The 27,491-nt window shown below is 40.4% G+C and overlaps 2 protein-coding genes across 5 annotated transcripts in view; both read right to left on the reverse strand.

The window, feature by feature from the left end:
• The window catches only part of mtmr12 (myotubularin related protein 12), a 27,759-nt gene extending 10,036 nt beyond the window's left edge, over positions 1–17,723 (reverse strand). The window contains exons 1-10 of the mRNA XM_080739107.1: positions 17,551–17,723; positions 11,038–11,098; positions 9,821–9,960; positions 8,125–8,197; positions 7,194–7,333; positions 5,727–5,817; positions 2,912–3,035; positions 2,203–2,278; positions 1,974–2,071; positions 1,149–1,273 (exon numbers count right to left, since the gene is read on the reverse strand). Coding sequence (XP_080595233.1) covers positions 1,149–1,273; positions 1,974–2,071; positions 2,203–2,278; positions 2,912–3,035; positions 5,727–5,817; positions 7,194–7,333; positions 8,125–8,197; positions 9,821–9,960; positions 11,038–11,098; positions 17,551–17,622 — 1,000 coding nt within the window. The 5' untranslated portion in view covers positions 17,623–17,723. The remainder of the gene's footprint in view (positions 1–1,148; positions 1,274–1,973; positions 2,072–2,202; positions 2,279–2,911; positions 3,036–5,726; positions 5,818–7,193; positions 7,334–8,124; positions 8,198–9,820; positions 9,961–11,037; positions 11,099–17,550) is intronic.
• A 3,794-nt stretch (positions 17,724–21,517) lies between these two features.
• The window catches only part of zfr (zinc finger RNA binding protein), a 29,207-nt gene continuing 23,233 nt past the window's right edge, over positions 21,518–27,491 (reverse strand). For 2 of the 4 annotated variants that reach the window (XM_080739499.1, XM_080739497.1), the window contains exons 17-20: positions 26,798–26,893; positions 24,246–24,357; positions 23,404–23,501; positions 21,518–22,790 (exon numbers count right to left, since the gene is read on the reverse strand). In XM_080739499.1, coding sequence (XP_080595625.1) covers positions 22,605–22,790; positions 23,404–23,501; positions 24,246–24,357; positions 26,798–26,893 — 492 coding nt within the window. In that variant the 3' untranslated portion in view covers positions 21,518–22,604. Of the gene's footprint in view, positions 22,791–23,403; positions 23,502–24,245; positions 24,358–26,785; positions 26,894–27,491 lie in introns of all 4 variants that reach the window. The other 2 variants (XM_080739498.1, XM_080739496.1) reach the window with 1 other exon arrangement.

The following is a 27,491-nucleotide window of genomic DNA, read 5'->3' on the forward strand; positions in this document are numbered from 1 at the left end:
ACGTTTTGACAAAATGACTAACAAGACCACAGCGATTCAACATACTCTATGGACACTGTCGGCCTCCATATTTCATCATTTTAATGTGTTATTTCGCCAAGTCCCAGAAAAGACACGCTGTGATTGGCCAGTAGTCACTTTGAGTGACAGTGTGCGGTGCCTTCCGCACTTCCAGAGTTAGTATCAATCTTTTTATATAGCGGCAGTGGCTCAGGGGTAGAGAAACCGTCATTAGAACACAGAGGGTTCCTGAAAGGTTCCCAGTTCGATCCTGGGCATCCCCCAGAGTTAAGTGTTGAAGAGTCTTTGAGCAAGACTCTGAACTCCTAGTTACTCCCGGTGAGCAGGTTGGTGACTTGCAGGGTTTCCTCCACCATCGGTGTATGAATGTGTGAATGGGTGAATGTAATGCACAATCTCTGTAAAGCGCACTGGATAAAGGCGCTATATAAATGCACCATTTACCATTTATATCTATGGTATTTAAACCACAAGGTTCCGGGTACGATCCCCGGCACCACCAATGCATGGCTCGGTTAAGTAAGATGTAGTCCACCTCAGGAATCCATCTCCCAGGGGCTTAGTGCATTGAAACAATAGACTCCCTCGTTCTAGGCCGTGAGGCCGATACAGCCACTACGACCTATTGTTTATCGTGATAAAAAACAATCATGATAATCGTGGAAATTTACTGTGATATCGTCCTCTGTCTTGCACTGGGATCAATTCACCTTTTATTTGCAGAGCGGCATATCCGGTACCATTTAAACCCTCTAAAAGGTACTTATAATATATGTACTCTTTATCAAATGTCTTTGCCAAAAAATAGACGATCTACAAGCTCACAACGCGTTGTGTTGCGACGCTTTGTGAGCTTGTAGATCTGCATTTTTTTGGCAAATGTTCCACCCCAGGATAATGGATGTTGATTATCACGATAATATTGTAAATCGCGATTTATTTTGTCACAATAATCGTGATATGAAATTACACTGGAACCCTTGGAAACAGGTTATTTTCCCCCGCCATTTCCCTGAAAACAACGGTTTTGGACATCCAAAGGTTTCCACCCGACAGCGACAATATGTTTCTAATAGCACAGTTGCAGTAAAAACGCTGCTGGCAGACAGACATGAAAGGGAACCCACCGATAAGGAAGAAGTGTTTGAACTTGCTGTAGGCCATCTGGATGTCCTGGACGGTTGGCAGCGTGTCAGACAGATCCTCCGTCTTCACCGAGAACAAGTAGTTGTGAGCCACGGCCGTCAGCATTCTGCACAGCGACCACAAGCACAACACACTCAGCTGCTTCAGAGTCTCAACATGGACACACAGACAGTATCTTATTATACAGTAATATGCTATATGCACAGCTAGGGGTGGGCGATATGGAAAAATACAATATCACAATCATTTTCCAAGCTGTATCACGATACACGATTCTTTTTCATGATGGTTTTCATGGTTATTTTTCAAGTTACTTAACAGTACAACCACCTACATGGTAACAACAACTAAAATAAAAAGGAGTAATATACCAACGCCTCGCAACGCAAGGCGTTGTGAGCATGTAGATCTGCTATTTTCACAATAGAACCATGTTCTACAAAATGTAATGCCTCAACTCTTAGTGCTCATCAGGGTGGGGGGTTCCCAGTTAAAATATTCTTATTTTGGGGGTCACAGCCTGAAAAGGTTGAGCTCGTCTGAGGACGACCTAGAGAGAGACTGTCTTGGAGGACATGTTTGAAACCTGCCTACCAATGACATTATCAGTAGGCAGGTTTGGTCACTTCAAACAATATTTAAATAATATTTAGGATTAATTAATGGTTAATATGATGCTTAGAAAGGCTGCATTTATATTAGCTTGGAATCCCCATCAATGATGACTCATGCTTATGTTACTTGCCTTTAATCAATGTTTTGATTATTTTTACACATTGTACACAGAGATATTGGCTGATTCTTACTTGTCCATGTAAGCCTGCGCCACAGTGTCCTCTGGCAGAATGGGCAGAGATGATGTTTTGAAGAGCGCACATCCACTGTGATGGGACCAACACCACATCTGAGGGGACAAAACAAGTCCAAACCATCACCACATGGCTGCACAGATGGGCCCAAGATGTAGCAGTAGCATGTCTCTCACTCATGCAGTGCAGCAGAAAACAAACTGAGCAGTTGAAGAAGAGGACCTACCGGCAATCCCTTTCCCTGGAACTGACACATGTCTGCTTCAGTAACATTCGTTGGTACGATAAAGAACTGGGGTAAACTGCAGAGAGAGAAATGAGAGAAAAAGATAAGAAAGAAAGACCATTTTGTTTACTATTCAATGCATTTGCATGATATCATGCTGAATCAGGGAATATGCACTTACTTGAAAAGTAAACTAATATAGCTACACTCATGCACTAATACATACAACAAATAGCAGAAATACATATCTATCTTACAGTATTGGCCCAAAACAGGGATGGCATGCTAACATGTGGTTAAAATGAGCTTGTATTTGTAAATTAACCCTCTGGCCCTTATAAAATAGATACCTACTTTGTCCCAAGGGGGAGATTCAGTATTTTCAGCCCAACCCAGCTGATTTGCTGCCCACAAAAAGCGTGTGAGCAATTAGGGGTTAAGAGTCTTGCTCAGGGACACACATCGACATTGCTACCCTGGCCTGGAATCGAACCAGGGACAACCAGGGGCTCTGGTTCCCCAGGGAGTTCTTGGATTCAAGGGGTTCTTGGATTCAACTGGGTATACTTTCCTGGCACGCCTTGCATTTTTAAGTTTATTCCCAGCGTCTCACCCTAACCTTCTTTGGTTAGGGTTTGGCATGCATAAACTCTCCTGCTCTCTGACTTGTGTCTCTCGCGTTGCGGTGCTTAGCGAACACTGAACTCACTGTGGCGAGAGCTCAAAGTTCTCGTTCTCCGTGACCAGTCGGCAGATGCCTCGGCACCTCTTCATGTCCTGGGCCCAGTCCTCTGCACAGTCAAACATCATGGTCCTCTGTTTCCTCTGCTTCTCTGAAAACACAACACACACTGCATGCTTTCACACAAACACGCATCTGTGTCGCGTTAAGACTTGAAGCGCTTTAACCATTATTTTATGCTTCAACTATTACAAAATAGCAGATCTACAAGCTCACAGCGCAGCACCGAGTGCCACCCTGCAAGCTTGTATATCTGCTATTTTTTGATCAATTGTGAAACGGTTCCATAGATGTCTTCTAAATCCTAAGGTTTTTGAAAAAAAAAGAGAAAGAAGTAGAAACAATGACGGGAAGTCACGGGATGTCATTTGGATGTCATAGCATGAGCTGTGAGTGTAATCTAGCTCTGAGTAACTAAAGTTTAATGAGACGCACACTGCTACTTTGAGGCTGGTTCTGTTTCACTTCATCACCGTTTGACTAAAGCCTGATGTATTCTTGGTTGCACATGGTGTCTGGCACCAATGGTGGCAGATCTACAAGCACACAATGTGTCACAGGACCTCAGGATGACTCATTCTGACAATTAACTAATTGCACTGAAACCTCCACCAAAGTGTCATTGTGCTTCAATTTGTGGACCAAAGACTTAAAAATAAGAAGTATCTTCAGTTTGGGTTTGGACTCAATCCATGTCACCCAGACAAGCGTTATACCAAAATAGCTTTTCACACCGAGACTGACTTATTATTATTTTTTTCTTTACACAATTCAAATTGCCACAGTTTTGCATCGAAACATTTCATGTCACAAATGTTCATAAAAGCAAATTATATACTTTAAAAGAAGGTGTGGACTGCCTTATATTGAATTTTTCGTGTTATCTTTTATATGTTGATGAATTGGATATGCTGTTTAGCATTTCTGTCTAAAAGAATATTGAATCAAAAACTCATCGGGGTAAAACTATCTACATAAATATTAATGTCCTAATATTGGTATGCAAGAGGTGAGTGAAATGCAGACAATAGTCACATTGTGTGTGTGTGTGTGTCTGTCTGTTTGTGTTGACTTACTACGCATGAACACACTGAGAGACTGCACTTACATTGGTGTCATGTGAATCAGTGTCTCACATTAGTTTGCTACACATACGGATGTTGATGGTTAACCATTTAACCGGTAACCGTTAAGTAATTTGTAACCGGTTAATACAATACTGATTAAACAATTATTATTTGATTCACCTTTTTGGCACAATTCTTTTTGGGTACTCCTAAAGTGATGCCTGTACACAGCCGCCACATTAAGCAGCAACTGATCTATGATTGCAGATTTATCATTTGGGAACCTGAGCGATTCACAAACATTCATTTATTCTAACATAAATAGTATTCCATCTTATCGGTTAGTGGTTCATTAACCCGTAATGGCAATCCCTATTTTCACATTTTCACACATCAACATGTTTGGAGTCATTCCTGGCAGTTGACATCCTTTCTCTGGGACATTGGTGTAGAACAGTGGTTCTCAGCCTTTTCAGGCCGCGACCCCCCAAATAATCATATTTTAACTGGGGACCCCCACACTCTGACGAGCACTAAGAGTTGGGGAAAAACACGGTTCTATTGTGAAAATAGCAGATCTACATGCTCACAACGCCTCGCATTGCGAGGCGTTGTGAGCATGTAGATTCTGCCTCTAATATTTGACAATTTGGTCAATTTTTAATTTTAGAGGTATTAAACAGTTCTAAAATTGTCACTTTAGAAATGTGCATAAACCCTCTATACACTTAAACTTTATGTTGGTGTGTTTACTGATGAGTGAGAAAGCAATGTTGCACATTAAGTTAATCATCTGGGGACCCCCCCAAAATAATTTGGCAACCCCCCTGTAGAGAACCACTGGTGTAGAACATTTTTGATAAGAGGTAGGAACCAGCCCTAGGTGTCACCTTTCAAGACCTTCAAGGAGTTGTGGTGAAAAGTTGACGCTAGTGATGTAACTGGGGTAGGACTAGAACCTGTGTGTAAATGTGAAAACTAGCATTAACCCAGGGGTCTTTCAGGCCAAGGACCCCTTAGTTGAGAGAGAGATGAAGCAGGGACCCCCACAACCTTTTCACAGATTCTATAGTTTTCATTATTTGACCGCACAATCATCTGTGTATTTTGGATTCATGTCAATTTGTTTTTAGATATTTAACCACTTGAACCGTCAATACCTAATAAACTTGACCTTTCACTCTCTAATTAGTCTCTTTCTCTTTTCCCCCTCTACACCAAACCTCTTTGTCGAAAATAGACGATCTACAAGGTCACGACACCTCACAGCGCGAAGCGTTGTGGGCTTGTAGATCGGCTATTTTTGGCTAAAGTTCTCAGAATATGGACACTAGGGTTCAAGTGGTTAATATAAAAAGTAGGAAAAAGAATTCACTCAAAAGATTTGGAGGACCTCCTGTAGTAATTCCGAGGACCCCCTGTTGAAGACCCTTGCATTAACCCTAAATGATATATTGAAAAGCATTAACATAAATAAAATACTGTATTTTCTAGTTTTTGTATGTGAAATAATTAAATCAAATACTGTATTTTCTAGTTTTTGTATGTGAAATAATTAAAATAATAAGAAGTAGTTGCGAATCTCATTTTGTTATTTATTGTTAGAAAACTGAGACTAAGTGCATGGTGAACCGGACATGGTGCAACGTATGGAATGGTGAGTCGAGTGAGTGGCTCTAGGGTTCATATGGTTAAACATTATCTGAATAACTCACCTGGACAAGCGGTGTTTTCACAGTAAGAAAAGGCAAAGAGGTTTTTCAAAGACTTGGGCTCTAAACAGTGGTGTACGATTCCTTGGAAGATCTGCAAGGTAAGCAAATAAACACAAGAAGGAGTGTGTTACGCACGCACATCTAACAGCAAACACATTGTTTTAGATATCAGGCTATTAGCCAAGCAAGCAATACTGTATACTGACACTGTACATAGCAGCAAGAACCCCAAAAGGGCTTCCTGTCCTGATACAAAATGGGTTAATAATAAAATAAAATAAAAACACTCAAACCCAAAGGAGGGATTATAGAGTTCATTCTTTACATGTCTAGATTAAATGATAACACAAATGTTGCAATACAAAACAACATACATGCAACCATATACATAAACTCAAACTCTGTCTTTATGAGGCCAGAGCGCACCAATGCAACTAGTCACAACAAAACCATTTTAAGGCCAATACACACCAATGCAACTCCTTGCAACTGCCATTGGAGATAATGGTTGGATGGAGTTCGAAACAAGGGTCCACTATTGAGTACCCAGGCCAGTATCAATAAGCGTATAGGTTTATCAAGCTTGTTATCGAGCATAGCGGCCCATGATGTCATGTTTAAGCAATCAAGACAAGAGGCGATCAAGAAATGATTACAGTGCTATTCATTAACACTTATTAGTTTACACACTAATTAATGACCCTGTTGTAATGATACTTAATGATAACATTTGTTACTTTTGTCAATAACGTCATCTTCATAGATGGTGGGTCAGCCAGATAGTGGGCTCGATAAAAGCCCGGCTCAATAAGCAGGATAGATAAGGTGCTCATTATCAATAAAAAGTAACGAGCTCCATCCCTAGTTGCAAGTAGTTTGCATGTTGCAAGGACTTGCATTGGTGTGGACTGGCCTGTACATCCATGCCTAACCCCTGAGACACACAGACAGACAGACAGACAGACAGACAGACAGACAGACATACAGATCAAATGCCTGGTTACGCTGTGTAGTACCTGCATTTTCATCTGAGGGAGGCAAAAAAAGCCTCTCCTTTTTTGGCCCCTGGTCATGGAATGACCTTCAGTCCAGACTCAAATTGGCTGTGTTTATTCCTTTGAGAAGTTTTAAGAGAATCACTCTAGACAGATCTACAAACGCTTGCACTTGTTCAGACCTGTAATTAATTTGCTCTGTGATCTCTTCCTTTGGGTACATTCATTGGGCATACTGTGCGTTTACTGTTACCAGTGAATTGTAAACTAGTTTAGTATTTAGTGTACATTTTGTATTTTTGGAGTTCTTAGGTATCTGTTTGTGTATCATGGATGTTCTATTTTTTGTTGTGTTGTGTAATTTTTTATTTCTGCCTCTTGGCCAGGTCACACTCGAAAAAGAGATCATGTCTCAATGTGTTTTTATCTGGTTAAATAAAGGTTAAATAAAAAAAATAAAAAACGTCCATACCCTCTTAGCATCTTTCTCTTCAGAGTATGTGAGGACGAAGGTGAACACTCGCAGGTCTTTGCAGTGGAAGATGAGCTTAGATGGACACTTGTTCTTGGCCAGGCTTCCCGTGGTGATCAACTTCCTCTTGTCCTCGTACCCTGAAACCAACAACCGCCAACATGATGACAATGACAACATGTTACTTGAGTAAAAGTCAAACAAACATGTATTACTTATAGTACCAAAAAGTACTAGAATGTTTGAAAATGGCACATCTACAACATGTTGTGAGCTTGTAGATGTATAAAAAAGGTCTAGAGTGGTTAATGTATGTTTTATAATATAATAAGTCGTGGAGTATATAATAACTATAATAGTAGTGGAGTAAAGGTACGATATTTGTCTCTAAGATGTAGTGGAGTAGAAGTAAAAGTACTGAGAATTGGAAATACTCCACTAAAGTAAAAAATATCTCACAATAATATCTCAGCTGTCACTGACTGTATACCTCCATATAGGCCTGTCATAAATAGTACATAATTGTATAATCGCAATTATTTGACATAATCGCAATTATTTGACATAATCGCAATTATTTGACATAATCGCAATTATTTTTGTCATAATCGTTTACATGTTGAAAGTTTTTTCAGATTTTTTCAATCATTTAAAAAAATAGTGGAAATAGCAGATGTACAAGCTCACAACGCGCTGCGATGCAACACGTTGTGAGCTTGGAGATCGGCTATTTCCCCTATCAATGTTCTATTATGAGTATAAAGTTGTCAAATAAATCAGTCACATCCTTGTATCTGCCATGTGCAACTTCAAACCTACAAGCCAAACAGAAATGTATTAGTCAACGACTAAAACACAATTAAATTGTTAATCGCAATTATTTAAGTGACAATTAATCGTCATGTAAAATGTCATAATCGTGACAGCTTACCTCCATAGATGTGGTCCACACATGACAGAGGGATGTCGTTTTGCCCATAGAGTTTGTTTTTGAAATGCTGAGTCTGGAATGGAAAAGAATGCCATTAGAGTGGGGCTGGATTTATATACGTGAAAAACACAGATTAAGTAGAAGTAGACACAAAACAAAGAAACAAAACGTTCTCTTTATTATAAAAGATACTGTATTGAAAAACACATACATTATTGTAGTAAAATACAACTTTTAACCAATCTGTTTGTTAAAGATTTATTTTGTTTTTTAAAAGCATTTTTTTCCAGTCTGTATGGTAGATTATGTTAATTGCGACCGAAGGTCACAGTTAAGTATGTAAACTGGCACATCCTGTCAGTAGGGACGTGACACGTTGTGAACTTGTAGATCTGCTGTTTTTGGTGAAGCTACTTGGTGTACTGCAGGCTGAAAAACTCGGGTCCATTTTACTAAGTATAAGTGGTTAAACTGAAACTATTATTGACAAATTCCAGATATTGTTTTTGTGTTTGATAACATTATCAAAACTATTCTGAGGCACTCCTGGACTTGCACTTGTATTCACGGCACCCACTTTGGTGCCTGATGGTAGAGTGAATGCAACCAACCTATTCATGAATGCAAATAAATAAAACAACATATTTTACAGTAGCATCACAAGCAGACTCAATACTGCACTATATAAAGAGTTACTAGATTTGACTCCGTTTCCACCTGAAAGAGGAAACTACTATGCAGGAGAACTACTTGAGTAGTGCCCAAGAGAAATTTAGGACATGAGTCATTCAATACTTCTCCAATTGGCTTCTGTTACGGGTCAATGTGGCTTTCTCTGAGTATGGGCACTTCTTCATTTTCAGTACCAGAATATAGTCAGCATGTACAGTAGATCTCTGTCAAAGGGCAGTTTGTTTATGTTGTTTCATTTGTATACTGTCAGAGTTTAAGGGGAGACCATGACAATTTAAAGTTTGAGAATTACTCATTTAGACCAAATGCAGGTTTAAATGGATTCTGCAATGTTGTTTTTGACAGCACATTTTGATTTAGTTTTAGTTAGTCTTTTGAATAAAATGTCAATTAACTTTAGTCATAATTAGTCACCTGAAAAGTTTTAGTTTTAGTCTAATTTTAGTCGACTAAATATCATACGTTTTTAGGCCACTGAATCTACAGTTGATTTAGTCAACTGAAATGTATTTTGGCAGGCCTTGATGGCATCGTAATGACTGCTTTACACTTGGTTGCGTGTTATTTTCAGCATGCAACACCTGAGAGCAACCAAACATAAAATGACTCTCTTCTCCACTAACGATTTAGTCTAGTTTTTATTTTGTTGACGAAATTGTCAATATTTTTAGTTTTAGTCATCACAGCTTAGTTTTTATTTAGTTTTCATCAGTGAAAAAAACGCAGTCGACAATCATTTTTCGTCATAGTTTTAGTCAACGAAATCAACACTGGGATTCTGCAATGAATTTAAGTATTAACAATCCAACAGGAATTTAAATTTTTTATAAGGCTCCCTCATTGTACTGTATCACGCTATATACGATATCTCTGAAGAGGCATATATCGTGGAGACATTGTATCGCCTCAACGATATTTATCACCATATCGCCCACTCCTATGTAGAGCTAGCATTTTCTCTGAAGACCAAGCAGAGAACAGGCAGATGAAATGTTGGTCTCACCGCGTCTTCTGACGGTTGCTCATCGCTAACAAACGACACGCGGAAGTTGGTGCAGAGCAGCGTCCCGAAGACTCCGCGCTGGGACAGGTCGTCCTGGGTTTCCTTCACCACTGTGTTAGCGCTGCAGAACACCACCTCGCCTGCAGGAGGTACAAGAGGTTTACTATTTTGCACTTTGCTTTTCGTAAACCAAGTGCTTCACAAACTAAAGTAGAATTAAAGATAATGTATTTGATTTTTTGGGGGGGCAAAAAAATTATTCTTGTTAAAATGTTATATTCTTTTTTTTTATCCCACGATTTTGTAGCCCATTTTTCACCTGGTGCCAATTGCCTAAACTGTAATCCTGGGCGCTGCTCTCCCTCTGCCAAACTGGGGAGAGCCCCGAACTGAGCTCATGCTTCCTTCAGTGCATGAAGAGTGAGCAGGAAGCTTCTTATCACCTGACAGGGGGGAGTTTCCCTGGTAGGACCTAGCGCGCGGAAGGAACACGTTATTCCAACCAGTTCCTTTCCCCTCCATCAGGCGCCCCGGCTGGCCAGGGGGAGGCAGTATAGAGACCAGGATTAATGCATGTTTTTGTGAGGGTATTAACCCTAGGAGACACGGGGAGAACATGCTAACTCCACACAGAAAGGCCCTTTCGCCAACCCCACCTGTAAGGTGTGGTAGCTGATGACGCAGAGGAGAGAACACGCCCCCATCGCCCACAGCGTCCACGGCGGTAATCGAACCCAGTACTTTCTAGCTGTGGGGCGACAGCAAAACCGACTGCGCCACCGTGCCCCCCTTGAAATGTTATATTCTGATAGTAACAACAGATATAGAATTTGTTCAGTAATAGGGGGTCTCTCCAGCTCTTTAATACACTACAGGAACTACATTTTCAGGCGGGTTACCAATTTCATGAATTCAGCAGAGGAATCCCCATTATCAGCTCACAAATTCTAGTGTTCCAGGTTTGCTCATTTATGTGCGTCATCATTTCCAATTTCACTTGTTTATCCTGTATGAGGTCTCTCTCCTGAGTGGTTGAAATTGGTATCCCGACCTGAAAATGTAGTTTCTGTTCACAAAGGAGCTGGAAAGACGTGGAGATCCTCCATTTCAATGATTACTATCAAAATGTACAATTTATATTATTTATATTATTTATGTTAACCTCAAAATATGACACTCTACAGCACATTTAAATAATCAATACAATGTCATTTTACCTGGTAATAGATCAGGGTGCTTCTCCTTCTTTGGTGTGATTGGCGTCTCTGACTTGATTTCCTGTAAATCAAAGGAGTGTCTGGTTAATACAGGTTGTTCTATAAACACTGTTCTTCGCTATTATAATAATGCAGCCAGGGCCGTGCTTTGCTGTAGGAAAGGTAGGCGACCGCCTGGGGCCCCACACAGCCAGTGGGTCTCACCAGATTATTTATGTATTTATACATAAACATTTTTCCAATCCATTCGAGGCCCCTAAATTATCCAACATGGGGCCTCAAACAGTCAGAAGGGGGCCTCATGAGATCTCTTGCAGATAGGTTGCAACGCCACGCGTTTTGTCAAAGAGATTTGGTAGAGAGTGGAAAAATAATTCAAGTACGTTATTTCCAGGTCTGTTTTAACAATATAGAGGGTTTAAATGCTACCGCGCGGATAGGCAACTCGGCAAATAAAAGGTAAATTGATCTCAGTGCATTACGGAGGATAATTTCACGATAAATGTAAATCTCAGCAATACAATTATTGTGAGTGTTTTTTACCACGATAAACGATGATAACGATTACTGTCCCATCCCAATTCCCTGGCAAGAAGTGAACATGTGGGTTCAGGTGAACATTGCCCTTTGGCCAGCAGCAGCACTATGGTTGATCATGTGCTTACAGCGGGACTGTCAGCCTACAGGTTTCACTTTCATTCTAGACGGTAGACCAGGGGTCTTCAACGTTTTTTTTCCAGGCCAAGGACCCCTTAGCTGAGAGAGAGATGAAGTAGGGACCCCCCGATGTGTAACATTGTGTTGCAGATAAACCTTCTTCATAGATTTCATAGATGCTTCATAGACTTTGTTGCAGCAATAAATAGAAGCATGTCTTTAAAAGGCCGCGAGGAGCTAAGCATGGAAGTTAAACACTGTATGACGCGCACGCACAAAGAACTCAGGTCCACTCCAATCCATGCGTTTGACCGTTTATTCTTACACACACGACACGATAGTTACAACAGTCCCAGCAAACGTTAAACTACGTGGATGTTATAGTGTTAAAGTAGCGTTTTCAGCGGTCAACAGAAAATATCCCTCCCAAGCTCACCCCCTCTCCATCCAGATTCCCAACTACTACTGAGCCCAGGTGAACGCCATGTTAGTTATTAGTGTGGCAGCGCCCCAGCTCCGGTGCCCACGCCCACCACCTGCTAACAGTGTAGTGCCCAATCTGTCACTCAAATGTGCATACCTCCACATCAATAATAAAATCCAAAGAAATCACATTATGGCTCCTATACAGACTTGTTTGACAGCATCAGTGTTGGATTCATGTTCATGTCTATTTTCAAACATAGCTTGAGTCTCAGACCCCCTGTTGAAGAGCCCCGTTCTAGACACTTAGAGCAGGGGTCTTCAACGTTTTCAGGCCAAGGACCCCTTAGTTGAGAGAGAGAGAGAGAGATGAAGCAGGGACCCCCACAACCTTTTCTTAGATTCCATATAGTGTCATTGTTTGACAGAACAATCATCAGTATATTTTGGATTCATGTCAGTTTGTGTTTTCAGATATTTAACCACTTGAACCTTCAATACTTATTAATAAAGTTGACCTTTCACTCTGTACTTGGTGTGCTCTTTTTTCTCCTCAACACCAAACTTCTTTGCCGAAAATAGCTGATCTACAAGCTCACAACGCCTCGCAGCGTGAGGCGTTGTGAGCTTGTAGATCTGCTATTTTAGGCTAAAGTTCTCAGAATATAATGGTAGTTATTAGTTAATATAAAAAAGGAGAAAAAAGGTTTATATCACACAAAGATTTGGAGGATCCCCTGTAGTAACTCTGGAGGACCCCTTAGGGGTCCTGGACCCCTGGTTGAAGACCCTTGACTTAGAGCCCAATCAATATATCTGTTTGGCCAATAATATCAGCCATTATTTGTCTTTTTTGATGACATTCAGTACTGTATGTAACTATGTATCAGCAGCATTTATGCAGCTGATGTGTCCTGATTTTAACCACTTTCAACCCGGTGTCCCTATTTTGGGCATGTCATATGTTAACGTTTTCATTCAAGACAAGAGTAAAAATAATAATAATTGGTTAAGCTTAGCTTACAACGTATGTTTGAGGAAATGGAGGCTCCTCCCTCCGTAATGGTTTTCAGGCTAAATGTGTTATTTGTTTTGTCAAAGATTGTTAGCAAATTAAAAATTTTCAAGAAAAAGATAAATCAATAAAAAACAAGATAGGATGACTAAAACTAAGACTAAATATATTGTCAATATCGTCAACAAATAAAAACTATCCTAAAATGTTAGGGAGGGACTAGTGGAGAAGAGATCCAGACAGTAGAACTAAAAGACAAGTGAAGTCATTTTGTTTGGTTGCGCTTGATCTACAAGCTTGTTTCAGCATGCAACCAAGTGTAAAATCTGCCATTAAAATGGCATCAAGGCCCGCGAAAATACATATTTGTCAAATAAAACTAGACTAAAATAGGACTAAAACTAAATTAAATTTTATTCAGAAGACTAGAACTATGACTAGAACTAAATCAACATTTGTTGTCAAAATTAACACAGGTTTGATGCTTTGCATTGTGAGTGTCGCTGTTGACACAAGTGACCTGAGGATGGCCTCGATGGCACTAAAGCCTTTCAAAGTAGTGAAGATTAAAAGATCATTTGGGCCTCTGCCAGTTAAAACCCACAATGAAATGACAAAGAATGGCTATGTGTCAATAACAGAGCATTTATCAAGGCTCTCTGGATTATCTTTGCGGTGCCAGTGGGATTCGACTTCCTCATTCATAAACAGTCAAACAAGGGTCTGGTTCCAAACATTGGGTTCCAAACACGTTTTAAACAATGCATTTTCAAAACTTTTCCATAACTACTCCAAAGTGTTTTACTCCATTTTCCAGGCCATATACACCAGTGATCAATGCCCCAAAACAGACTCCAGCGAAGGACAAAAAGAACAGGTCTACAAGCCAACAACGTATCGTGGTGGGCCGTGCCACGCGTATTTCACATAATGCTAGACATGTTTTCGGAACAAGATCAATAGCCAAAATCAATGTCAAATAATTGTGACTAGACGATTATGTAATAATTGTGACAGGCCTAATCTCCCCCGAGTCAGACAGACTCTATTAGCTGAGTGGTAAACATTTCAGCACTTGTTCAAGGGGGACCCTGGTTCAAATCCCCAGTAGGACCGGCAAGTTACAGAGTGGTTAAATAAAATGCTTGTCCATTGTACAATTAAAGTTAACTTTGTAAAAAGTTCTTTATCTGTCAAAGAGGTACGCTTATTTTCTATTTATTTGTTTGCGAACAAGTAATCAAATAAATAGATTTTCTTAAATTGATTTCAAGACATTATCGATTGACATAAATCGATTAAAAAAAACTATCGTCAAAAGATCTGTGGTCTATTCTCTAAAATTGGGATCAGCATCGCACACAAGAATCGCTCGTTGTCCTCTAAACTTGCACCACTTGGACAGTATGTCATGTACATCCTCTAATACTTCACACACCTCAAGATGAACACGGTTATATTCCCTGTCCACAGGCACTGCTCAGTTTCATATGTAGGCCATCTATTCCAGTGCATGGAGAGAAGATCTACACTCTAGTATAAAGCTGTGCATGACTTTCCAATGACTTTCCAGTGCCTGTTACTAGGGAGTGTACCCTACATTACTACTACTACAGGCGGAATCCAGGGCACCATTCCAATCCTGGCTGATGCACTTTGCCACTCCTTAATTATTATATTATTATAAAAGTAGCCAGGGACATGCAGCGAATGTTTGAGAGGCAGGGGTATTTCTAAAACTGCCCTTTTGCGGATATATTATATACAAAATAGCAGACCTCCAAGTTCACACAGGTCGGCTATTTTCGGTGCGTGATACCACATTGAACTAAGCATAATCAAGTGAATACTGGAGATGTGGTGTAACGGCATGGATTTCTACACAGAGGGGGCAATTATTTCAACATACGATGCTGCATTCGTGTACTTGATTGATTAAGTACTTGAGTAATTGCAATTAGTTACTTTCCAACAGTGGTTCTCTACCTTTTCAGGCCGCGACCCCCAAAATAATCATCACAAGCACTAAGAGTTGAGGCATTACATTTTGTATAACACGTTCTATTGTGAAAATAGCAGATCTAAATAGATCGACTAGGCTTTTTCACAATTTCTGCATCTAATATTTGACAATTTGACCAATGTTTAATTTGTCATTTTAGAGGTATTACAAAGTCCATATTGTCAATTTAGAAATGTGAAGATACTCTCTGTACCAGGGGTCTTCAACCTTTGTGACATGAAGTGCCATGTTTTCATTTTCTTGATAGTCAGTGTGCCATTTACAACATGTTTAATCATGACACCACATCAACATTAAATATTTCCAACTCATTTTGATTGTCCATAGGATATTTCTTTCTTCATTGGAAATATTTTCTTTCACATGTAGAATAAATAATGTAGAATTATTTGTATATGGGGGACTTAATTTAACAGTTTTTCTTTTTTCTTACAGTATGCCAATGTGCCAGTGATCACCCTCCCCTGTGCCAATGTTAGCACCCGTGCCTAAGGTTGCCAACCCCTGCACTATACACTTAATCTTTATGTTGGTTTGTTGTTTACTGTTGAGAGAGAAAACAATGTTACACATGAAGTTGATCATCTGGGGACCCTCCAAAATAATTTGGGAGGGGCCCGACCCACAGGTTGAGAACTACTGCTTTTACACCACTGTGTCTACAACAAGACATGCACAGACACAGTTGGCAAAGGGAAACGAGCTGGTGACAGTCCTTTCCAAATTCCAACTGATTGAACTGAACCTCCATATCCTGCTTCCCGTGAGAAAGCTACTTCCCACATGCATCTTCCTGTTACCAAACTGTTGTGATTTACAGCTGTGTTATTACATATTAACCCCTTTCCTATCGTTTCCAAACAAGTTGTATCAACCGATGAATCAACCAGAACAGTTAGTACAACAGTACAGCGTTCAGACAGTCTGATCTAAACCGCTGGTAATCCGAGAGCTTTAAGGAAGCAACCCTAGTTTACAGGCGTTCAGAAAGACAACAGTTTAACATGACAACAATGCCACGAACAATATAATCCCCAACGGACCCCACAGATCAGATCACAGCAGCTCTACGTGTGACAGGATCAGTGGTGGGGGAAAAAAGTACTCACGTGTTTTTACTTCAAATGGTTTGAGTATGTTTTATAATATTATAATTTCTAAACTATCTGCAAAGTAACTAGTAAATGGAGTAAAAGTACAATATTTTGGATCCGAGATGTAGTGGAGTAGAAGTAAAACGCATTGCAAATGTTACTCCGGTAAAGTACAAATACCTAAAAAATTGTACTAAAGTGCATGACTTAAAGTAAATGTACTTAGTTACTTTCCACCACTGGAAAGACGTTGCTAGCGGCAACATTTCTGCTAGCGCTGGTCAGCCGTGTTACACCGACACTGGTGACCCATTCCATTCCGTGACGCCCGGGTCGCGTTCGTTTTGCGAATGCACTGAATGACAGCTCGATTATTATTATTATTTTTAATACAAATAAGTAATAGCATTTGGTGGATGTTTGCATGTTAGTTCATTGAAAATTACAGTCCTGCATTTTGGGGAAACGATTCACACAGCAAGATATTGGTGGCAACTACAGAGTGGGCAACAATGTTAAATTGGAATTTTCTGTCCAAAACATTGATTGAAAGGTGTTTTTATTTAAGTAAATTAATAAGTATAGGTCTACGTGATTAGAACACGCTTAACAATTCGACAATAAGATATAACATTTCTACAATAGCAACAAAACCAGAACACCCAGTCATTTCAGGGCATAGACAATAAGTTGAAAGATAAAATCAAGTCTGATAATGATGTACTGATAATGTGCATGTCATCAAAGTACATTTTGATACCAGCACATTTGTACCTTTACTCAAGTACACGTTGAATTCCAGACTTCCACTTGTAACAGAGCATTTCTACATTGCAGTATTGATACTTTTTTTTTTTTTTTTTACTTAAAGAGCATGTATAGCCAAATAAATATGATAACAAATGTATTCCCAGTTTGTCACACAACAGTCACAGAGTAATGTTGTATTATTAACCAGATATGATCCAACAAACGTAAAGTGGTCTTATTTATTCCACAATGCTGTAAAGATATACAGTTCCTGATTTTTTTACAGGGGTTCAGAGACGACTATTCTACATGTAGGTCTATAACATGTCTATAAACAAATAGCTTAAATGTACGACCACTGGATATAGGTCACCAATGTGTGCGTAACGTACGTCGTAATGACAGCAGAGAGAGGAAGCCTGTGTGTGTGTGTGTGTGTGTGTGTGTGTGTGTGTGTGTGTGTGTGTGTGTGTGTGTGTGTGTGTGTGTGTGTGTGTGTGTGTGTGTGTGCGTGCGTGCGTGCGTGCGTGCGTGCGTGCGTGTTCTCTTACCTCCGGAGTCACATAAGAAACAAACGATGGTTTCGCAGGTTTCGCGGCCACGGTTCCTCTCAGAATCTCCATGGCGGGGCGGCTGGCTAGCTGGACCGGCTAGCTCCACTCCCTGAGCGGTCCCAGAGCGACAAAAAACTAAAATAAAACAACAACAAGAAGGGCTGGACCGACACGGCCCGGGACTCACTGACTGGGAGGAAAGTACAGAGCTGCTGTGTTCTGTAGTAGTAGCCGACCTGGCGTTGTTTGCCAACGGGTCTGAGGCCTTAAGCTAGATGCAGAATAGACCCACATTTTAGAGTGAACCAGTGGCGTACAGTTCAGCAAAAGCTAAGATATGGCAACATGACTGGTGTCTTGCACGCGCAACAGTCATGTTGCCATACTTTAGCAACAGGTACGACGAAAAGTACGTTTTATTATTTACCCCTGTAGCCAAGGTATGGCAGCTGACATAGCTTGCCATACCCAATTGACGCCTCTGGAGTGAACATTTTTAAACTTTTTTTAAAATCTTTCCTTCTGGACCCCAGAAGCAAATATTTTAGTTAAAAATACATATTATTTTGGGGGTCCTTGACATGATAATGTTTGAGAACCACTGATAGCAACATACTTTTTTCTTTTTTTTTCATTAAATTTTGAAGACATTTTGTAGAATCGGCCTATATCAGTTAAGGACCCCCAAAATTATATGTATTTGGCTGCGGATCCCCATCTCAAAATATCTTGTTACAGGGACCCGCAGAAGCAAAGATTTGCGTTAAAAATGTTCACCCTGAATTTGGGTCTTGCCTTAAGCTAGATGCAGAATAGACACAAGCAGCTCAGACCCGTTGGCAAACGCCAGGTCCCGTTCCGTTCTGTCCTGACATCTGACTGAATTGGCCGGAGACCGCGCCCATCTCCGCTTCTCATTGGCTCAGCTGGGCTGTCACCCCTCCCTCTCAGTTTCTTTACACCGCGCTCATTGGCCGAGGGATGTTTGCCAACATGAGCAGATCTACAAACTAACAACGCGTACAGTTTGTAGATCTATTTTCTCTCTGTACAAATGACCATTCCATTAGGAAGGAATGGCAGTGCTTGGGGCTGTTAAGTATGACATCATTTTGTAGGCAGAGGAGAATTTCTGCCCCCAGTTTCCGTGAATCTTTTTACTATTTACAAATTTTCTTCTATTTGTTGTTGTAAGGAAAGTGTTAGAATTATACTTTAGTCGTTATTTTTGTCTTGGATCTGTTGAAAATAGCGAGGGACAGAAAATGCTCTGGGGGCAGATTCTCCTCTGCCTACAAAATGATGTCACGGCTTAAAAGCCCACAACTGATCACAAACTTAGACTATCTGCCTTGCCAGTATGCTTGTTAAAGGACAACTTTAGTTTTTTTACAGCCTGGGTTCATATTTTCGAATTTAGATAGTCATTAGAGAAAATAAAAGATGAGTGTTAACATGTTTTCATTTACTTTTCTGTTGTTTTAGTGATTTTAACGATTTTGATTTGTATGCATGCCCCCAGGTTGGGGCTTCTGATTAAGAAGCCCATTCCCAAGATGCACTGCAATCTTTCATGGGCAGATGTGACTTACATTATGGGGGCTGGTGTAAATAGTCTCAAAGAAATTGCCGGCTTATTGTGTCTAAAAATACATATTTAGCCACTTGTACGGATGCCCCCACCACTGAAATCAAAATACTAAAATCGAGAAAAGAAAAAAAAAATAGAAAGCAGTAAATGAAAACATTTTAACACTCATCTTTTCATTTCTCGCCCAAAAGCTCAAGGAATAGGGGTGATACCTGTGATGTCTTGCCGTACTTTTTATTTCTGTTTTATCTATTAGTTTGGTCATTAAGGTCCACAGAATGACAGTCCTGCTCTGCCGGAAACATCGCGAAAAAAAGTTATGGCCATTTGTATATTCACTGTCCCATCGACTTCACTATACAGGAAAAGAAAAATATTAAAAAGATTAAATAAATGTGCTTTAAGTAGCATGTGAGGGGTCAAACTATTCTTCATGATTCTGAATCCATTGCAAGCATTGAATGTTTTTCATGCAAAACAAATGCTTGCAATGGATTCAGAATCATAAAGAACCCCTAGTTTGACCCCTCACATGCTACTTAAAGCACATTTAATTTTTGTATTCTTTCATTGACATTGGGCTAAAACGGCCACCACGAAAGTGTTAAAAGTGATGACTCATCACTTTTCATCACTAAACCATAGTCTTGTAGGGCAGTTTTTTTAGCCCAAGGAATGTTTTTTGTGCAAAACGGATGCTTGCAATGGATTCAGAATCATGAAAACCCCCTAGTTTGACCAGTTATATGCTACTTAAAGCAGATTAGTGTTTTGCTTTTTTCCCCTGTAATGTAAAGTTAATGGGACACCAATTGCATTGCTCAATTATGGCAGTACCATGGGGTGCCCATCTTGGCACCCATCTTAAAATGATTAAGTATGTTATGGACAACATCTGTGCAAAATTTGGCGAATTTGCAAGAATCTGAACCAAAATATCCCTGGGGCCCCCCCGACTACTAATGGTAATCATCAGTGTGTGTTCAGTGTCCCTGTATCTCCAGCAGGGGTGTTGTTGGCTGGATTATTCATGAAGCTTTCCCGGAAGAGAAAGATCCCATGATTGGCCCATGATTGGTACCAAAAAGATTTTTTTCTCCACTGGACCCCATTCATTTTCCCCTTTGATTTTTTAACCTTAATAAACAGTCATAAATACGTTATGGTTCCTGTCGCTAGTGAAAAACTGCCTTTCAATTACCATGATATGCGTTTTGTGCAAATATGGTCCCATTTATGTTCAAATTGATGATAAAGTTGCGGGGGGGGCATGGCCAACTAAACTGATACCAGTTAGCGGTGTTCTTCGTGTGCTGTATTTCGGGAGGCTCCGATCACATTCTCCCATGTATCCCCGCGGTTGCACGTGACCGTTGGCAGCCAATAGCATTCCTTATGATTCCTGGGGTACCATTCAAAAAATGATGGCGACACCCATACAAGGGACAAAAAAGCGTCATTTTAGCCGCATAGAAACCAATGGCTTCGCACCTTCCATATTTATTTTACAGTCTATGATCTCCAGCCCTTTTAATAATACAGAAAATGCATTTTTAGGTCTGGAATGGATACCAATTTTATCCAAACAGGAGAGCGAACTCGGGATACACAAGAGAGATGGAAAGTGATGACACAAAGTAGCGAGTAGAATTGGAACTGGAACACTACAAGACTATAAATGGATACTCTTGATTGGTTGAAAATGTGCACACCACCTGAAAATGTATGTTTTGTTTATTAAAGAGCTGGAAAGATGGGCGGACACCGGTTATTGAGCAAACACTACAGCAATGACTACTATCTGAATAATATAATGTTTTAACCTTTTAACAAAAAAACATTGGGTATTTGGACCCATACATGGAGAAATGGAGCTAACCTGTTTGGCCTAAACAAGGAGATTTGGAGAACACTATATATGGAGATAGTCCAGTCAATCATGTCATATGGGACTGCCGTCATAGACAGTAGCCATTGTTAGGCCGGAGTCAATGGCAACCAGGCATGGGCGGCATACGAGTCAGATTGATGTCATCAATATGACATCAGACAAACTTATATAAACAGGCTTCCCATCCAGATCGGAAGGCAGACTCCAGCGACTCCCGGAAGAAGCACTAAGCTAAGCACTAAGCTAAGTCCAGCACTCTAGACAGACCTTAGTAGAGAAATATATACCAAGGGGTTAGACCGGGCTAAGTATTGAAAGTCCCACCAGACATTCGTCAGAGGTTCTGCCGGTTAGAAACGAGCCCGCGTCAGAGCCAAGGTCGAGCTCCATTTCAATATACATAACTTGACCCAACTTTAAATTGTATTGCCAATCAGTATCGCTGTATAAACATTGGGGACATCAACATGAAATGAAATCAAGTAGTTCACATGAAGGCCAAAGGTTCTTCATTCAGGAAATGTATTTATTCTGCTTAGTGTAAAGCAGAGTGCAGAGCCGGACAGGCATTGAGAATGGACCTACATTGAACTGCAATTACAACATCAAAGTTACAATTTCCCCCCCCATTTTCAGCTTATACAGATTACTCAAATTAACCAAAATAGCATCAAACCAAAAGAGGGCAAGCAAGCCATTAAACGCTCCAGTAATCAGAAAATAAAAACAAAAACAAATGTTAAAAGCCAGAACACAATAAAAGTATCTGAACACAGTCATGCTTTCAATAAACCAAAGATATTTTTTTTTTACCATTGCGAGGATATAGCAATATTTTCCATATACTTATTTATATTAGAGCTAGGTTTAGGGATAACTTCACTAACACAAATGTCTCGGGAATTAGTCATTTTCAGAAATGTAGTACAATGCCACATAGATCAACTGCCACTTGCATTCTGCACGGAAGGGAGAAATTATATTCAAAAGCACGAATTGAGGGGGGAAACATTTGACCATATTGACTGTTTCACAACAGTCAACCTCTGAATGCAACTATACAACACATAAACATAGGCAAGTTAATTTGTACCTTTTGTTTGTGATCCGAGATATAGATGTAACAAAGATAATCTGTCTCTACTTAAAAATGTGAGGAATGTCTTTTTTTCCCCCCAAAAAAAGAAAAATTAAGGAAAAGTCTGGAACAGGAATTAGCAGAGCGTAGGTAGTTGTAATTACTTCCATTTGAGAAGCATAAAGGATAAAAACTTGCTTTAGCTAGGAAAAGTTTTAGGTCAGAGCCATCTATAGCTAAAACATTACAGCAAAAAAAAGGACAGGTTTTGGTTTCTGCGGTACCTAATGAAGCACTAGTCACCACCAGGTTATGTCCGTCGCTTTACATGACCAAGCAAAATGCAACACTGGACTCAAGCCACTACACGGGAGGCAGAGCAAACCCAGCTGTTAATTGCAGTGACAACATAGAGGTACATTTATATATATACACATATATAGACTACTTTAAATTAGTATGGGAAGGAGGGGGGGAGGTTCTGGTGCTGCCTAGAAGCTGCTGTCGTAATCCTTCTTGTCCTTTTTGCCTTCGCCCTCGAAGCTGTCCGTGCCGTCGCTGTTGTCGCGCCGGCGCTTGCGGGTGTTGCGGATGTTGAAGCGAGGGTTGATCTGGGGCAGGGGGTCCATGCCCAGGACCTTGTGGATCTGACGGAATGCCAGCAGCCGCAAAGCAAACTGTGCAACGGACAGGCAGAAGATGACATTACACAGCAGAAGTGACCATTTGCCTGGTCATACACAAAGTAACTGACGTCATGGACAGACCGGTCCATACAAGGTCATACAACACGTGTCTCATGTTTGCACTTTGCATCCGTTTGGATTTTTACCACTTTCAACCTTTTTTGGAGGCATGTCATTATAGGAAAAATAAAGAGTTTGAAGGAATGCGGATCTGCAAGCCCACGTGTCAATGCATCTGAGCTTGTAGATCAGCTATTTTTGAAAAGGTTTGAGGCTAAGCAGGGATTGACACTAACGGTTGCCCGACTGCCTGGGGCAGGTAAATAAAATGGTCGGGCAGGTGAAGTTTGCTACCAGGTTGCCCGACCGGGCAAGTGCCCATTTTGAGTAACATAATGAGATCTATGTCTTTAGCCTACTTGAATGGGGCTAGAGTGTTCCGTCTCTCTGTCTCTCCCTCCACACACACACACACACACACACACTGAACGTCGTGCAGTGGGATGGCTTGCTGCGATGTGAGCTCTGTTGAAAACAGCTAATCTACAAGCTCAAATTATGCTAAAAAAATACGTCATTCAATAGGATGCAACTGATGACGTACCTGTGCACTGGAGGTGATGTCCTCTCTCTGCTGCTCTCCCATGGTGGTCAGGGTGTCAGTGGGATTCTTCTCACAAGGATCTACCAGACCTGGTCCACCTGTTGGACAAACGTGTTTATGAGCATATTCAAGTGTACTGGACACCGTTCCGTAGTTCCTCCTGACTTGTCACATGCTAAGGATGAGCTTACTAAAGGATATTGCGTTAAAACATATTTTTGTAGAAATAGAATTGGTTAGCTGTGTATTGCTCTATATTGCAATAGAGCAGGGGTTCTAAACCTTTTTTCATACCACAACGCCATATTTTGAGGGAAATCTTTTGACAACCGAACACTATAGTGCAATTTCAAACTGGAAATAAAGAATATCATATAATAAAAACATACATTGCTGGTTTTATGAATATTTATATATGAATATTCATAAAAAAATACGTGAAAGCAGTAATTCCTACTGATGTGGGGGAAATCTTGATATTTCTACGTTTCATTCGTTCGACTAAGGGTTAGGTTTAGGCATAGTTTTACAGAGGTTAGGGTTGGGCATAGTGGTTAACATTCACCAGGTTAGCATTCACCAGCGTCAAACTAATGGGACGTCGATCAGCTCCCGCTGATGTGTAGGCCTAAAAACTGTCTTCCCGTGTCGTCCCGCCTTTCCCACATGAACGCCAACAAATAATCTTTTCCCCATACAATTTAGGCATTCAGCAGACGCTCTAATGAAGACAAAAGGCTGGCTTATTTGAACCAATAGTCATAATTCCCCTTGTTTCTCAATAGGGGCCTTGTAGTCACTCAAGGCAGCTCCATGTGAATATGAGCAGAACCATATCTTACCGGGGAGCAAAATCCCAGAGGAAATACATTCAAAGACTCGTCTCAGTGCGTCGCCTGGGCTGAGGGGGGCAGAAGCGCTGCTAATGGCCTTCTCCACCAACAGTTCCAGGGCCTGAAGAAGATGAAGAGGACAGAACACAGATCGTCAGTCAGCACAAGTTAGAGGTTTGTCTTAAAACCACTAGACAACCCTCAAATCCATGACTTGGTAAACTTTCTTCTTTCCCCCAGGCTACCCCAAATCTCTTCGTTGAAAATGGTAGATCTACAAGATCCGACATTTTCAAAAGACGCTCCCTCAGAATATGAATGCTAGGATTAAAGTTTTTTTTTTTTTTAAAAGCAGGTCCAGATTGTGGTTCGCCAAGTGAGTGACAAAATTACCCAGCTTTGTCAATTTTTTCTTCTTTAAAAAAAAAAAATCTAATATCTGCATACAATCACACTGCAACTGTTTCAGGAAAGATGGGCAGTGGACTAGATTGTGTGATCAAAGGTTTGGGGCAATTGGTTCAAGATCAAACAAAATGGAAAAATGGATACAGTTCAAACATTGCCAAATATTGGATACAGTAATTGACCTGCATATTAATTATTAAATTGAGCCAAAACTATTAGACGAATATGAACAATTCAAACACAGCTAGGGGTTGACACTTAGGTCTCAGAGGCACTTGCCCATCGGGCAAGTACAGGTCATGTTCTACTTGCCCAAAGGTTGAGATTTTAATTACCACTCAATTTAACACTTATTTCTTTACTTTTTGGGGCTGTGCAATAGAAAATGTCATACCTCAATGCCTCCAAATCCAAATACTGTACCTACTACATAGCTATAATTGAATAGGTCAATGGTTTTACACTACATTCCACAGACCAGAAGACAAGGCAGGCTGGCCACGTTCAGGTGTTTAGACATACAGTATGTCTTTATAGTTTATAGACGGTTGCGTCCCCTCTCAAATGAGCACTCGCCCGGTCAGGCAACCTGAAAGCAAACTTCACCTGCCCGAAGGTTTTATTTACCGGGGGCAGGTGAGCAAGCCTTAGTGTCAATGCCTGACAGCTGCCTGCTAGATGTAGCAAAGACCACTGGCAAAACAATAAAATAAAATGCTCAATTTAACAGACTGATCCATGCAGACAGACTCTCACAGCTCAAACAGGCAAGCTGTGAACACAACAATGGACTATCAATGAACATCGACATACATCTTCTCCTCTGTGGATTCTTAACTTATCCTCCATTTCCCCGTTTCAACAACACCTGTGCCTTGTCGAGTAGATCCTCCTTGACATGCATTGTGATTACAGTGTGTTGAATCAATGCACTCAAAGAGATCATTTGGCAGTTGGAGAAAAACAATGATCAACAAGACACATGGACTTCCATCCCAACGTTGCAACATTAGCATTGGTAGAGCAGAAAGACCTGGACACCATATGGATCCTGTTCAGAGGATTTAATTTAATTTAAAGCAGATTTTGAGCAACATCATCTCGCTCCCACCCTCCCCCCAAAAACAGACTTCCTTTTACCACGTTATCCCAATTCAGTCATTATGACAATTCTGATTGCGTTGTATTCTAGTCCTATTGTCACAGACAATACACCAGCTCCTACACCAGCTCTTTGAGAGAGCATAAACAATCATGTGCCTCCTTTGCTTGTAGATCCAATATGTTTTGCAGAATGTGCCCAAATGCACCTGGGTCCCCATCTGGAATCAATGGGGGTAAATTTGGCTATAATCAAATATTTGTCTTAGGAATGTGACGCATAGAAATGTTATAGAACTCAAGTCTACATGGCCAATAGAATGTGGGGGGTGGACTACTCATTTAAGCTGCATCCTTGGCAGAGTCTTGTAGTAAAGCGATCCGATATGAACGTGTACCGTTTATGTTATGTTTTGCAGACCAGAAATAGATTTAAAAGCTGTCATGAGCACAGATCTGCTATTTTCAGTGCAAAAACTAACTTTACAGGGTTCCCACACATCTTTACCAATTAATTTCCAAAACGTTTCCAGAATTTTTAACCCGATTTCCAGGACTATATAACAATAATTCAGCTCAATAACGAGTCGTTTACTCCTATGCGCAATGCCCAAAGACAGGTAGTGTATGCCAGTGGTTCTCAACCTTTTCAGGCCATGACCCCCGAAATAATCATATTTGAACTGGAGACCCCAGCACCCTGACAAGCACTAAGAGTTGAGGATTTCTTTATAACACGGTTTTATTGTGAAAATAGCCGATCTACCTATTTTCACAATTTCTGCCTCTAATATTTGACAATTTGGCCAATGTTTAATTTGTCATTTCAGAGGTATTAACAAAATCAATAACCAAAGACAATGCATAGCTATTTTTTCCAGGACTTTCCAGGACCCTTGATCAATTCCGAAACTTTCCAGTACTGGATTTTTCAGTCAAATCACCCCTTGCACCCATAGTACACACAAAAATGCATTTTTATTTATTTTTTATCTCATGTAGGAAGTTTCATTTCAGTAACATGGGATGATATAACTCACACTGATACTCACCCATCCTGGGAAGGCCGACCAGGTGGGAACTCGCTGGCAGAGGTCCCTCAGAATACGAATGATGATCACACACGACTGAAGACCGTTGGCCCTAGCCTTTTGATGCAGTGAAGTCAAGTTTAGTGAGTGAACAAGAGCCATAACAAGAGAGACAGGGGATCAAAACAACTGGATGGATTCTGTCACAAGAGGTCCAAACACTACTGTGCATAATGGAAGCTTCTGATTTGCTTTTTTTTTTTTTGGAATTTGGGAGGCTATGATAATTTGCAATCAGCCACCATTCCCAGCAGTATTGTACCTCGTTGTTAGTAGTAAAAAAAAAAGGGGAGTTCAAAGTTTGCAAGATGCACAAGGAAGGGAGGCGCTTTCCTTGTCATCTTCTAAACCCTGACCTCGGGTCTCTCTCAAGTATCTCACAAACAGGTACTTAAAAAAGTACAAGAGTTCATCTGAGAGGATAGTATAGGGACTGAAAGAGCCATGGAAATCTGCTTTACTTTGCTGGTGCATTTTGCTGGTTCAGCATCCGTCACAGTAAACTAATCAGATGTTCCTTTTTTTCTCTCAATCCCTATTCTACAAGTAAAATAATTCAATCACAAAATACAAACGCTCAACATGAAAGCACTTATTGATGACACACTCTTATGCAAAGTATACTCTGCAGCCTTATGGAATCACATGGAACTAA

Source organism: Nannobrachium achirus, assembly GCF_963921795.1.
Source record: "Nannobrachium achirus genome assembly, chromosome: 12".
Taxonomy (NCBI): domain Eukaryota; kingdom Metazoa; phylum Chordata; class Actinopteri; order Myctophiformes; family Myctophidae; genus Nannobrachium; species Nannobrachium achirus.